General features: G+C 37.5%; 1 protein-coding gene across 1 annotated transcript; it reads right to left on the bottom strand.

Annotated features, from left to right (window-relative positions):
- Positions 1 to 1883: 1883 nt before the first annotated feature.
- pik3ap1 (phosphoinositide-3-kinase adaptor protein 1) lies at positions 1884 to 12521 on the bottom strand (the record flags this gene model as incomplete). Its single annotated transcript, XM_083897363.1, has 17 exons — positions 12407 to 12521; positions 10823 to 11248; positions 10120 to 10343; positions 9788 to 9941; positions 7873 to 8015; positions 7649 to 7781; positions 7338 to 7534; positions 6587 to 6755; positions 6442 to 6504; positions 6094 to 6351; positions 5879 to 5935; positions 4967 to 5160; positions 4801 to 4873; positions 4475 to 4630; positions 3651 to 3721; positions 2491 to 2594; positions 1884 to 2001 (listed from the first exon to the last, which is right to left on the bottom strand). Exons 1-17 carry the CDS (start codon positions 12432 to 12434, stop codon positions 1884 to 1886), a joined length of 2568 nt encoding a protein of 855 aa, XP_083753489.1. The 5' UTR covers positions 12435 to 12521.
- Positions 12522 to 14034: the final 1513 nt, after the last annotated feature.

Genomic DNA, 14034 nt, shown 5'->3' with positions numbered 1-14034 from the left:
CTCTGAATCACAATGACACCAGAGTGACACTTCACTGCTGCTCACAACTTACAGAGACAGCAGCACCACACAGGGTGGATTACACACAAAACATAAACTATCACACATAAATGATGATAGACGGAATTCAATGTGGTGTAAAAAAATGAAATAAAATAAAATCAGATTGAGTATTTATGTTTTATTCTGGGAATTTAACCTCAGAGTGCGGCACCCATGCGGGCTGCATTTGCACTGAATGGATCAGTCTTTGCTGCAGTAAGTGTCCTGTCCCACAGCCAGAGACTCTGTCCATCTGCTGCTGAGGGGCAACATTTGGAGAAAAAAAAAAAAAGACTGACACTTTATATTTGACTGAATCTGCTGAATTTGCAGGAACAAGGACTGAATGATCCATCAATAAAAGAAATAAAAATGCATTCAGTGGAAGGTGCTGGTTTTTGCATCATACATCACAACAAAAACACTAAGTCAGCTGTTATGGTGCCAAGGTGTGAAAATGACGTAGATACATAAAAATAAAAAAAGACTTGGCATCAGCAGATGAGAACATGCTTCTTTACCTGTGTGTGATGGTAATCCAGTGTCGTCGTCTCCTCGCTGCTGATGCAGACACACTCCACTGCACTCTCTCTCTCTCCGTGTGTGTTCACGGTGTCCCTCTCCTCTCCTCTCCTCCTCTGCTGCTCTAACACCACCGTGTCCTGTCACAACCAACCAAACGGCCCGGGCTGCGTCAACACCGCAGCAACACACACACACGCGCTGAGCACCGCTGTCCCTTCACAATAAAAGCACAAAAGCCACAGGAAACGACAGGAAACAAAACTTTTGAGTTGCAGTTGCTGCTGACACATTAAAATACTTTGACTTAAAGATATACAGTTTGCAGGAAACGTGAAAACCAAAACAATCAGCTGAATTTTTTTTAATATATATATATATAACTTCTAATCTGCTTATTACAGCAAAAGTTAATGAAATATGTATAAAGAACATTTCCAATAAGCCTTCTTATTTACTGTATTATTAATGTGTACATTCAAAGTCTTGTAGTTGGATTTTACTTTGAAACATTTGACAAGGACTTACTTGACACTTCTACTCACTTGTTGTGAAGACACGTGCTGAGGAGACATTTGTTTCAACAGCGGAGTCATTTGTACTTTGTGTGATCTGTTACATACACGGAAAATATTATGCCAATGCAACTTTAAAGGACAAACAGAGCATACTGAGCACCATCAAGTGACCAAACCTCATACTGCACAAAAACATAAATTGATACTGGATAGGATAATGTATATGGTGATAGTAAAGACATAAGTGGTAATAAAATATTTAATTGTGAGGAAAAAAAAAAAGATCCATGTAAAAACACTTGAGTGACATGTGCAAATATCACTACCAATGTTAAAGTCATTTAAGAAATAAAAGCATTTGATCAAAATTAATGTCATAATAAAATCACATTCAACAAAACATCACATATTTCCCTCTGGTAAACTGAACTGTATTAACATCTCTAGCTCATTACATTATAGGTGAGCCACCATCAACCACAATCAAATATAATTAATATCTAAATAAAACAATTAATGTGGCTTTTCCCTCGATTGAGCACATTGCACTTAAACACATGACCCATATGTTTTATTATTGTATCACAGCATTTTAAGGGGACAGTTTTACACTAAAAAGACAATGTACTAAATATCACTCAAACAGGTACACATAAAATTAATAAAAAAGAATATTATAAAATTATTAATAACAAAAATACAAACAACAAAACAAACACCCATCTCTTTGCGTGGCTTATTTTCATTGCATTTTTGTCACATCCAAGAAAACACAACCCAGCAAAGGTGAACACGTGTCGATCACCGTAGGCGACGAGGTAAAGGAGGCGCAGAGCCTGACGATCTGTGTGAGGGTATTTGAGGAAGTGCTCGTGTGGGGAAGGCTATGTAGCGCTCGTGCAACGCTTTATCTGGCACTCTGCAAGAAAGAAAGTGCTGTCAGTTCAGCGACTGATGCAATGATGCCCCAGGAAACTGTGATCAACTTTTTACTGATCATGAAAAAAAAAAAGCAGCACCAATCACGATCCAATCATTGTATACTCCCAGACGAAAAGTAGTGTTTTAAACTTTAGCATTTATCTCTGAAAGTAAACAGTTATTGTGAAGTGATAACATCACTTTTGAAGGATAAGACACTGTGTTTATTTCAACCCTTATTTAGAAATGTTCTTAATGCGTATGCTAGTCACATAAACATCAGCACTTTTATCACTTTCTGACTTTAGTTTCCTGTCTAATGCACAGCTGTGAATTACTAGTGGGTGAAGACTTCCTTTTTCTCCTCTGTGTTTTACTCACTGCTGCCAACACATTCTTAAATTATTTCTCTATCCACCTCTGTCACTTATTTATGTGTGTATGTGTGCCTTCATTATGTATACTGAATTTTCAGCTTTGGACTGACCTGTCTGGGACTCGTGGAGGAATCCTGGGTGGAGGAATGACGGCTGTAGCATCAGATTGCCACATAGGCCGTGGTGGTGGAAGAGGGAGATTTTCTAATGTGTCCTTTGGAAAAAAACACATACTGTGATCACACTTAAAGCTCTTGAAAATAAAACTTTTGGACACATTCATTCTTGTATTACTATGTCTTCACAGCCCAAACCTACTCTTTGTTTCCTGATCTCTGTCTTGAATTTTTGTGACAGTAATATGAAAATCAATGGATATTATAGAGAGACAGACACAGAAAAACACTGATACAGCCTTGGGTTTAATTTTCTGATATCTAGAAAACAGCAAGTCAAACACCTATCTACATTTATTTCGAAAAGGAGGCCATGCAGTTTTAGACTCCTCACAGCTTTGATCAACTATTACTAAATGCTAAATGCTATAGGAATAATTATCTTTGTGGTCTGTCCTCTCCCCGACATCCACAGTAGTTGGTGGTTTATTTCTGCTTGGGTTGCCAAATTCCTCAGATGAGACCACAACCTGGCAAAACCTGCACCGAAGTGTTTCCATTTCCTTAGGATGGACCAACTATTTATTCTAATATTACTACAAGTTGATTGTACTGTATTGTGACCATCTGCCTCTCTTCCATTAGCTTCTATTTGTAAATATGTTGTTTTGTTTGTAATCTGCTGAACTTCCTGTAAGAGGGATCCTAAGGTTTCTCCCATTTGAGTGTTTCCTCACTTGATGTGAGGGTCTAAGGACAGAGGGTGTCACCATGTACATACTGTAAAGCCCCTCGAAACAAACTGTGTTTGTGAGGTTGGGTTTTATAAATAAAATTGACAAGTTCTCAGATGATTTCATATAAGAGACCATCATGCTTGCACACTAAGATTCATGTGATATACGTCAGTGTTTGAGCTAATGTGAATGACAGTGAATTCTGAGGAAGTTATGAGCAATGTGAGCCAACATTCAAAGATTTCACAACAGGGCAAAATGTGGGTCTTGCAGTTTGAGTCTTTTCCAGATGAGACTGTAAACTAGAACAGAGTATTTCAGGCTGCAACATTTTGTCTAGTTTCTAATTATGCAAAGACTTGTTACTAATTATGTGAAATAAAGCTGCAAGAACGTTTCATTTCACTTTGGACTCACCTCTAGATCAGGCTCTGTCCCACTGCTGTAGCTGAAGGCACTGTGAGTGCTAAGTCTGTTGCTTTCAGTACCTGCAGTAAAGACAAAATAGGTTCATGTGGCAAGAAGGCAAGCCATTTCAGACTCTCTGTGGTTAGTACGTGTGATTAATTATGTCACAAGACCACCAAAAAACCCAATTAAAAAATAGCTTTCGAAGACCCACAGCAGAGCTGTCACAACGTTTGAGTTTGTATTAAGCAGACGAGAAGGCTGTAGACAAGAGTCAGGCAAAACCTGAAAAAACACAAGGCTTGTTAAGTTGAAATGCATATATTTTTCTTTAATTTCTAAGAACACTTTTGTTAAAAAAGGTACAAAGTGACAGCTCTATTAAATAATAATAATGAAAATGAATATGGTGACATAAAATGGGTGTTAAGTAGTGTATTGTCTTTGATGAGACCCTGCTAGTTCATCTAAAACTATTTTTGTAATGTAACCTGATCGTGGGGAAGTCCTGCTTCTTCTGATAAATTATGATATTTTTTAAGATGAACTATAAGCCGTAAAATAGACAAATTGTAATATTTTACACCTTTTTTCTGAGGGCATAGAGATACCTATTTTCACTGAAGTCTCATGTGGAGTTTTGCCTTCCTTTAAATAAGTGAGTGCATAAAGGACTTAATCTGACACAATGTCCAGAATAAACACGACATATATGAATCAAAAATCAATCATCCAAAGCTCCCAAGAGATGCATTTTCCATGTTCTTTCTCCCATTAATTACAATTTAAATCCATGGTAAAGGTAAAGGGAAAGGAAGCAATCTTCAACTTACTGGATGTGCTGGATGTGCTACCTGTCTTCCAGGCTCCCCTCTGAATAGTATGAGTGACAGGAGGAGGAAGAGCCACCACTCTGGGTGTTGACTCATACACTGCACACTCGAAAGTGGCATTGGAGTTCCTCTGCAGTGGAGCACTTATCTCATACTCTGTGAGTGAATAGACAAAGATAAATATGAGTTTTGAAAACAATGCTGTGTTCTGCTTTTACATTAATCATTTTATAACAGTGAGATATTCAAGTCCATCGTGGAGATATTCTACAGGTATAATAAATATTTAAGATATTAGATAATTTATTTAATGATAAATCATCTACCAAGCTCCTTTCCTGTCTTCTCTCGCTCTTTGTGGCGCCTTGTGATGCTGTCTCGTAATTTCTTCAGATTTTCCTGAGGCAAAAAAGAAGCACACATGAACACAGATTAACTCCTTGACCATTAATCCACACCGAGCAGACCATGGTGTCGGTACAGCACATCTACCTGCTGATAGCGTATAGAATGTGCCCTCCCATCATGGTCAAACTGCCATGCCTTGAACTCTTGGACGGCTTCATCCACAGTTATTTCCCCCACTTTCACCCTCTCCTGAAGGGATATGAGCTGCCTCTGTCCAGGGGTCTTCATCCCAGCATAGGGGTCGTAAACAGGTGCTGAGATGTCCATGATAGGCCGTGCTGAATAGGTCGAAAAGATGTCAGTCTGCACGGGTGAAACTCATGTAGGCACAAGGATGAAATTCAAATTGAAATTGAAATCAAATTCAACAAAATTCAGTTATCCTGGAAGGCGATATGCACAAATATTAGTAGAATTAGTAGTAGTAGTATGTCCTGTTTTAAGGATGCCTAATGCTGGCAAGGAAGACCACATAGTGCATGGGTCAAGGATGATCTTCCTATCTTTGATATTTGAAGAGGTGACTCAGCAAAAAAACAGGGATTATATTGCAAAAAAAGAAAATCTCTGGGACATAACCACAATCTGGTTTTAATTGGGTAGTTTCTATGGACGAAATCCAGAAATGAGGACACTACATATAAAACAGACCTGTATAGACAAGACAATATTTATTTTTATATTTTTACTTTGTTTTTCTTTTCTTTTGATTTTTAGGTTTACCTAATTTAAAAAAACAGAATAAAAATAACAATTAAAAGACTGTCAGACAGTCCAAAGACATGTCTCTATGGCTGTGATAGACTGATAACTGGTCCAGCATGTACTCTGCCTCAGTGTCAGATGAATGAGGAACTGTAAAAGATAATCTTAACTAATTATGACAATCTACTGTCTATTGTGCTCAAACACATGTTTTTCTATATTCAATCCAAAAATCACCCTGCCTTTATTAAGAAAAAAAGATGAACAATTTTGCTGAAAACTGTGCTTTACCTGCAGCATATCCAGTTGCCATTGTTTCATGCTGGGATGTACCTTTATCTGAAAATACTGTAAAACAAAAATGGAGAGCAGTGTTTAGATGTGTAAAGAGAACATTTTGGGTCAAATAACACATTGCAAAATATGTCTAGAGATGTCTTCAACATTAGTAAACCAGTCCACCCGATTACAATGACTTGAATGACTGAGAATCTTCACAGACATACCTCTAGAGATGTAGGTCAAAGACCTTTCAGGCTCTGGCTCAGGTTCAGGGTCAGGGTCAGGCCCGTCTTCATGTCTGGGGATTGGAGCTGGTGGACGATTCTGAATGATTGGGTTATATGTACTATTTGTATCCACAATATCATAGATATCCTCTAGGGAGATGTGGTAAGGATCCTCCTCTTCATGCTCATCCTTTTCTTCTTCTTGACTTTTTGGCTGCTCACTGTTGTCCTGGACTTCACTGCAGTGAGGTTTTGCTGGGGAATAAAGTACCACCACATTTATTATAAACTGAATATAATATCTCTATTAAATGTTGTGACTCTAAAATATGTTTGAATGTTTACCTTTGAAAAATCTCCTAAGAAGCGCTTCCTCTGGATTCTCGTCAACCGCATTCATCACCTCATCTGATAAAAAACAACACAGTGGTCATCAGTAATAGTCTTTTCATTAGCATTGTAGCTTCAAACAAAACCATGTTAATCTTACAGAGGTCTTCTGCACATTCAGGGTTCATTGCCAGCATTGACTCATAGATGTCCTCAGAACAACCTGAATACTTCAACATGATGTCTTGAGACACAGTTGACATGGGTTCATACACCTCTTCACCATTCTCAGTGTCCTCAAAGTGAGACTGGAGCATGTCGGCCGTCTCCTAGATTTGAAAACATCACAGAATATTTGGGAATGCACTATTAGAGATTAGGAAAACATGTTAAATTGAAATACTTTCACTTGATACCCAGTAATGTAGCTCATAGCACTCATAACCCCACAGATTGCCAGCAGAGGAAGGAGAGCAGCTAAATCTGAATAAGCGCTGGAAATGCTGAATGTTACTGAACAACAAAAAAGCCTCACTACCACTCTCAAAAATGTATCAACTAGGAAAAAAAACATGAGGAGATGCTATACAATATAGACTTATAGAAGTTGCTGACATGAGGATAACATCCACCAGGTGAGAAAATGTCCCTCTGCCGTTCTGTCACTCCACTTTATTGGTGGATATTTGACTAATACAATGTTTTTACTCTCTGTTATGGTTGCACTGTTGTCTCCTCTCAACATTTGATTATTCTACACTGCAGCGTGTAGTGTGTGTTTCTGACTTACAGGTATCACATTAAACTGTCATGTCACCTCTGGATTAGTGTTAAGTCTAGCCGATGCAGGACTGCGAGAGAAAAATATCCAACACACTATTAGATACCTCATAAAAAAACAAGAGACTTACAACAAATTCGTCCATGTACTGTCTGAGATCCAAGAAGCCACTCTTTTCTGCCAGCTTGTTTGGGTAGTCTCCATACTTATTCATCACACTGTAAGCCTGCAGAGCTCCGGGACATCTGAGGAGAATGGTGGTCAGCTTTTTCAGGCCGTACTTGGCAGCAAAGTGTAGCAGTGTGGGAAGCTCCACATCACGCTGATCTGCACAAAAAAGAAAATCGACCAAATACAACCATTCATAAGATATATATTGTTGATGATCTAGTGGTGGAAGTGCAAGAGCAGCAGATCAGTAGTACTGAGTATTGTACTCACATGCCGCCATATCGTTTTCTTCAAGCTGTCTGATTCCAAACAAGTGAAGACCAGTTTCAGGCATTCTGGATTTGAATGAGTCAGTTAATATGTTGTCTATCGATTCTGTCATATTGCTTGTGAAGTTGAAGGCCTGAAAGTACAGAAAAAAAGAGAGTGAGATAACTATAACAGGCACAGAACTAGCCAGAAATGCTGTATAACATTATGACGTGATGGCTCACCTGACAGATGAAGTTAACAGGATCAGTGGCATTCTCAATTAACCGACTGACTTCAACCATACTGGTGTAATATCGAACAGGCTTCAAGCTGACACAAGAACGGTCAGTGTACATCGTGAGTGAGACCACTCCAGCAGGCATGTCTACATGAAAAAAAACATTATTTTTCAAATTTTAGTTCATAATCTCCTGCATTTATGAGGCTAACTTTACTCCATGTCATGCTAGGCAGCTGTTATAAAACATTGTAACTACAAATGACATATCTGAAAATTCTCTTCATCCAGTCAAAGAAATCAGTTGTGCTTTTGAGCAGTCATCATCTAAAGGTGTGTTGAATGCATTAATTTAATGACCATGATGTGTCATCAGCGATTAACCCTTAGAACAAAGAACATTTAGGCTGCTTTTCTCCATTACTATGTTAAAACGTATATACAGAGGCTATAATAATGTGCAATATATAGTGTGTTACATCCTACAGCACAACCTAGGCATTTATTTTTCACCAACTATATTAGATTAGATTCAACTGTATTGTCATTTAGCAGAGTATAAGTACAGAACCAATGAAATGCAGTTGGCATCTAACCAGCAGTGCAAAGAGAAGCAAAGATAAATACCACAGTGCAGGCTGTAAAATTATGTACAACAATGTGTGGTTAGATAGTATTATTAAGTATTATTTGCATGTAAGATTTATGTGTATATTGCACAGGTTTATGGGCATAGGGGTATGAATGGTTGTGTACAGAGACTATAAATAGACATTCTATAAATATATATGTACATATATATGTTGTATATTGCACAGGTTTATGGGCAGATTAAGGAATGAAAAATAAATATAAATGCAAGATGAAACAGTGCAGAAGTAAATGTAAACAGGTGAATAGTGCACTTAAGTGAATGTTAACAGGTAAACAGTGCATAGGTTAAAGTAAAGAGGTAAACAAGTAAACAGCTACAGTGCAAATGTTACACGAGAGGTGGGGGATTGTTCAGCCGTGTTACAGCCTCTGGGAAGAAGAGTAAAGAGTGCTCCAAATTTTAAAAATAGGATTGAATTTATGGAATTTGGAAATACATCACAGTTCAAAGGTCGCTTGGCTGTATTTTCCGAACAAAAATAAAATGAATACGGTCTATTTTGTGACTTCTGCACAATTATCGCGACTCTCATTGTTATATGTGATATAAAATGAATCACCACTTTGAATCAGCAAAACATAGGAAGACTAACAAAAATGTAAAGAAAGATTCAATCTTGCAAAAAAGATTGAAGATGTGACCTATAAACCTAGGTCTATATACACTAGACCTATATTATTTCCACAGCTATTTACCAAGGGTGCGCCTGCAGCACAGATCATGCAGTATGAGTAGCACTAAGGCTTAAGAAAACATGAAATACTGAAATACTATTTCATATTAATAAATATATATATTAATGGTATAGCAAATGTATTCACAATTTAAAATGTATTTTACAGCCTGCAATGTCTGTTTATGTTATGGAAAAGAGGTATAAGTTGGCTTGATGTAGATCCCTTTTTTAGTTTGTGCTGGACTGGATCCTCTAACTACAGTTAGGCCCATAAATATTTGGACATCGGCACAGTTCTCTTTATTTTGGCTCTATGCACCACTACAATGGATTTGAAATGAAACGAACAAGATGCTTTAACTGCAAACTTTCAGCTTTAATTTGAGGGGATTTACATCCAAATCTAAATTCTAAAATATAGAAATCTAAGTAGAGTTTAAAAGGGGGTACTGCAAGCCAACAGTACCCCCTTTTAAACTCTACTTAGATTTATATATAGACCAAAACAAGATCAACTAAAATACCTTTTAAACATTTTTTTAATGTCTTGTCTTGAAATCATATACGTCTCATGCACTACAACAGTACTGTACTTGCCAGGTGCAGCAACACTTAAAGTGTAATCATTCTCAACGGTGCCTGGGAACCGTTTTGTAGTTCCACTTTCAGATGTAAACTCCACCTCTGGTATCAACTGATGATCTACTTTCTGTTTGAAAATGATGAACAGTTTCTCCTGTTCCTGGAACAAAAGAGAAAGAGATAAGAGTCAACAAAAGACCATACATGTGTGAAACATGTCAGAACTTCATTGTCTCTCTTATAGTATTTAATTAGGAGAAAATGAGAATTCTCACACATAGAAGCTCCCTGAAACTACACCTCTCATAATATTATTATTATGCTTCCTTTAGTCTTACCCCGCAGAGAACTTTGTTTGGTTGAACAGTGAGACAGGTGAGGGGAGAAGATTCTTCACTCGCTGAATTCCCCGAACTCGCAGGGTCTTCATCATTTTGGACAGTTTGTTTTTGCAGCTCTGTCACCACTTCCTCTGTTTTATCATTGGTGGGATTTTCAGTCGGGGCTGGGATGTTCAGCTCTGGTGCAACTTTGCTTTTATGTTCAGCCTCGAGTCGTTTGCCTGTAAAGAAAGAGAAAAAGAAGATATCAAAAAAAATGTTTTAGAAGCACCTACATATTCTTTAAATGAGTTTTTAATTATTTGGTAAGAGCTACAGCAAATTATTTATTGCATATCCCCAAAGGAAGTTAATAATAAGGTACTTGACAGACCCTTTTTTACCCAGATTTAATTACAATTTATGATTCATTTCTTTAGTTAAGTGAAGTCATTTAGTCGTGGATTAAACAAATTGACAGGATTCTAAAGAGGCAAAATTAGAGTAGTTAAAAGAAAAAAAAAATACTGATACATTTCATTGTAATTTACATTTAAGCCATCAAAAACTGATATTTTCACAATAATACCATTTTCTATGTTTGTCTGTTTCAGGTAGATAGGTTATATGCCTTTTACTTGTGTGAACTGTGCCTTTAGTCTGCTATGTTTGCTCTTTGGGCCTCAAACAAATAATAAAAAAAAATCGATGTTTTGCGTACTGTCAGCAATAGACTCCATAATGGTGGTGACGTAGACGGCAGGCTCATCATCAGCACAGACTTTTCTCCAGCTCTGCCAACCGTTGAAACTCTCTGTGGGTACGTCGTCCTCCGAGATGCCGCACAGCAGCGCCACCACTCTGTGCGGAGGGAAAAGGAACGTGTGCAGCGCCCCCTGCAGGTCAGGTTCGTAGAGCATGTCCAGGAACCCTCCCGTGAGCAGCAGCACGATGCACTTGCAACTTCGGAAGTTTTCAAAATCGTATCCATGGAGCTGATGATCTGGGCCCAGCGCGTATGGCAAAATAGACCTTTTCCGGAATTTTCGAGAAGATTTCAAGATCTGCTGCAAATATTTCGCCCATTCCTCTGCCTCTGCCGTGTGCAGGATTAATAGTTCATGTTCTGAAAGACATTTGGAATCCGCTGCAAAAACAGAATATATAATATCACTAATATCATTAGTGTGTACAGTGCATCGACTCAAACAGTCACATGACTCGCTTGCCAAAACATAAATACTCTTAAACTTTGCCGATTTGGCGTCATTATGAAACATTAATCACAATCTTGTAATCAGCTCAGACGTGACACTAATGGCACTGGCGATATTATGTGTTGGTTTCCATGTTGCAGCAACTTGTGCATGTCTGTGGAAAGGCTCCACAACGCATCAGCTGTCTGGCTGTGGAATGTCAAGGTGACTGTGGTCAGAGAATGAATGTCCAATTTGTTTGGGTATTCCAGCGCAGAGTCAACAAGACGTTGTGCAAACAGCACTTTGTGTCAACACTGGTCAGAGTAATTCTGTTTGACTAATTACAGTGTTTAATCAGGTCACGCTCACCTCTGTACACACTAACTGGGAAAGAACCCCAACACGGATACTAACCTTCATCATAGTTCCCACTGACAGCAGAGCACAGGAACATACCATTTGTTAATTAATGGACTAATAACATGACCAAATTAAATCAATCACCTATCAATACAACTTTATAGGAAAACTAAGCAGCTTGTGCTTTGTTTTTATAAGACGGTAAAAAATATAGTATTAATATATGAAAACAATCCTGTAGCAGAGAGTCAATTATGATAATACTGTATTATTTCTATAGTGATCACTTAGTAATAGCTTGGTAATAATATTTATTTATTAATTCAATAATGGATAGGATAGCCAACAGTTATTCCCATTCCCAAGTTATTACCCAGATATTATTTTGGAAATAACATAGTAATACTTTAACACTATCTCTTTGTTACCACACTATTAAAACCAAGCTGCAAAATGCATTAGAAATAAGAGTGTTTTACCATAATATGACTTCCCCCTCGAATAAGATAATTATCATACTGACACCAAACTATTTATGTACTGTAATGTAAAGTGTTTCAGAGAAAAATTATGAAAGTTCAGTTTCTTATAAACATCCTAATTAAAAAAAAATGAAGAAAGAAAAAAAAAGTGAGATAAGATGAGAATAAAAAGAAAAGTGTCTTTAAGTAAATAAAATTGTGGCCTCATATGTCGCCTCAAACTAAGCTGGCAGTCAGTTTTCAAAAAATCATATACATGGTTACCTGATTCAGTACTTGCAGATTCTTCCATGATTGCGAGGCCTCGAATTTGTCAAAAATCAGCCCACAAAGAGCATCGTTTGTTCAAATATGTCCCTTTACGTGCTTAAGTTTACCGAAACTCCCTCGCTCCTGGTCCAACTGAGACGACATGCACTTTCTCCAGCTCTACCCTTTTTGCTCTGTCGTATTAATAGCAGCACTTAGTTTCCTGATTTTGGTGACACTGCCCCACTTCCTGAAACTGTTGAAGAAGTGAGAAAATGCACCACTGTCGCACCAGAACGTGCAACATGCCTACAGTTGCACTTGCTGTCAGAGCGTTATAGTTTTAATCTGTTGATTATTCAGGCAAAGGAGATAAAATAGATGAAATAAAAGCATCTATACATAAAAAAGGGGGGTTTAGTTCAGAGGGACTAAACCCCAATGTGTTTTCTGAGTCGAGGTCTGTGTACGTGTCTCTCAACGCACACATACCCACCCACACACCCACACACACACAAACCAGATTAATAAACAGCATCTAATCTTTGACGTAGGAAATACTTTTGCTCTCTGTTCTCAAAAATAGACCATAGACCAATAGACGCCAACTCACCTGTAGTCTGAGTTACATGCTTCTTCTTTTATTTTGACTTCCCTAACAAGGTGTTTCACAGTAAACGCTGAAACTGTGTCACTGTATTTCAACTGGACAAACACTCTAAGATTGCAAGACATGGAATATCCTGAGACAAATGCTGACGTACTGAAAATAAAAGTTCAGGCTATACTTACATCTATACTTTTAAAGATAGTAACCATTATTTTAAGTCTGCCAATAAACTTTTGATTAGGTTATGATGGCATTTAATGCAATATAACATATAAAATGAGATGTCTATCATTGTACAGCTATACTCAAATATTGAAAGCGACAGTGAAAGGTGATTCTCTGAGGGAGGGTTTTGGGGTTTTATTCTAATTATAGCAACCAGAGGAACTGAAATCACCAGCAAATGTCAATATTTAGATTTTATGCTCCATTAAAGTCCAACATTTGTTTTATTTCTCTCTTTTTCATTATTTCTGCACTCTGTTTTATTATTATTACTTATTTACATTTTAATGTGATTACATCAATTTTAATATTTTGTTGACATCTTGTAAAGTATAGCAAACAGACACGCCTCATATCAACACACAATGAAATTCAGAGAAAAATTTATGAATGAAATGTATGAGATGGATAAGTAAATGACTCACATGTATGTTGTAATTATTTTCTTGTTGCTTTAACTTCTAAATTCCCCATAACTACACCCCTGATTACCCCCACCAGGCACCATACTTTAATATCCACTAGAGGGCAGCAGACAATCACTTACAGTATGTTGAACAAGAAACAGGCCCTCATCACTGGTCACTGTGAAAACAACAATTAGAGAAAAAACAGTCAGTACAACATATGGATGAGGGATCCAGGTGCACTGACACAGGTGTGGTAAGCAACTAAAACAGGAAATACTGTATTTACTTGGCATATTGTTTAAATGCTATTTTGGTGAGAAGTACTAACAAAGACACTGGCTTGTGCATCTGTATTGGTAAGAGGTTAACATGATGAGGAGCAAGCAACTCTGCATCAA

The sequence above is a fragment of the Microchirus variegatus genome, assembly GCF_963457635.1.
Source record: "Microchirus variegatus genome assembly, chromosome: 11".
NCBI classification, from domain to species: Eukaryota; Metazoa; Chordata; class Actinopteri; order Pleuronectiformes; family Soleidae; genus Microchirus; species Microchirus variegatus.
The sequence above is the reverse complement of the archived record's forward strand: the minus strand, read 5'-3'. Positions and strand labels throughout refer to the sequence as shown.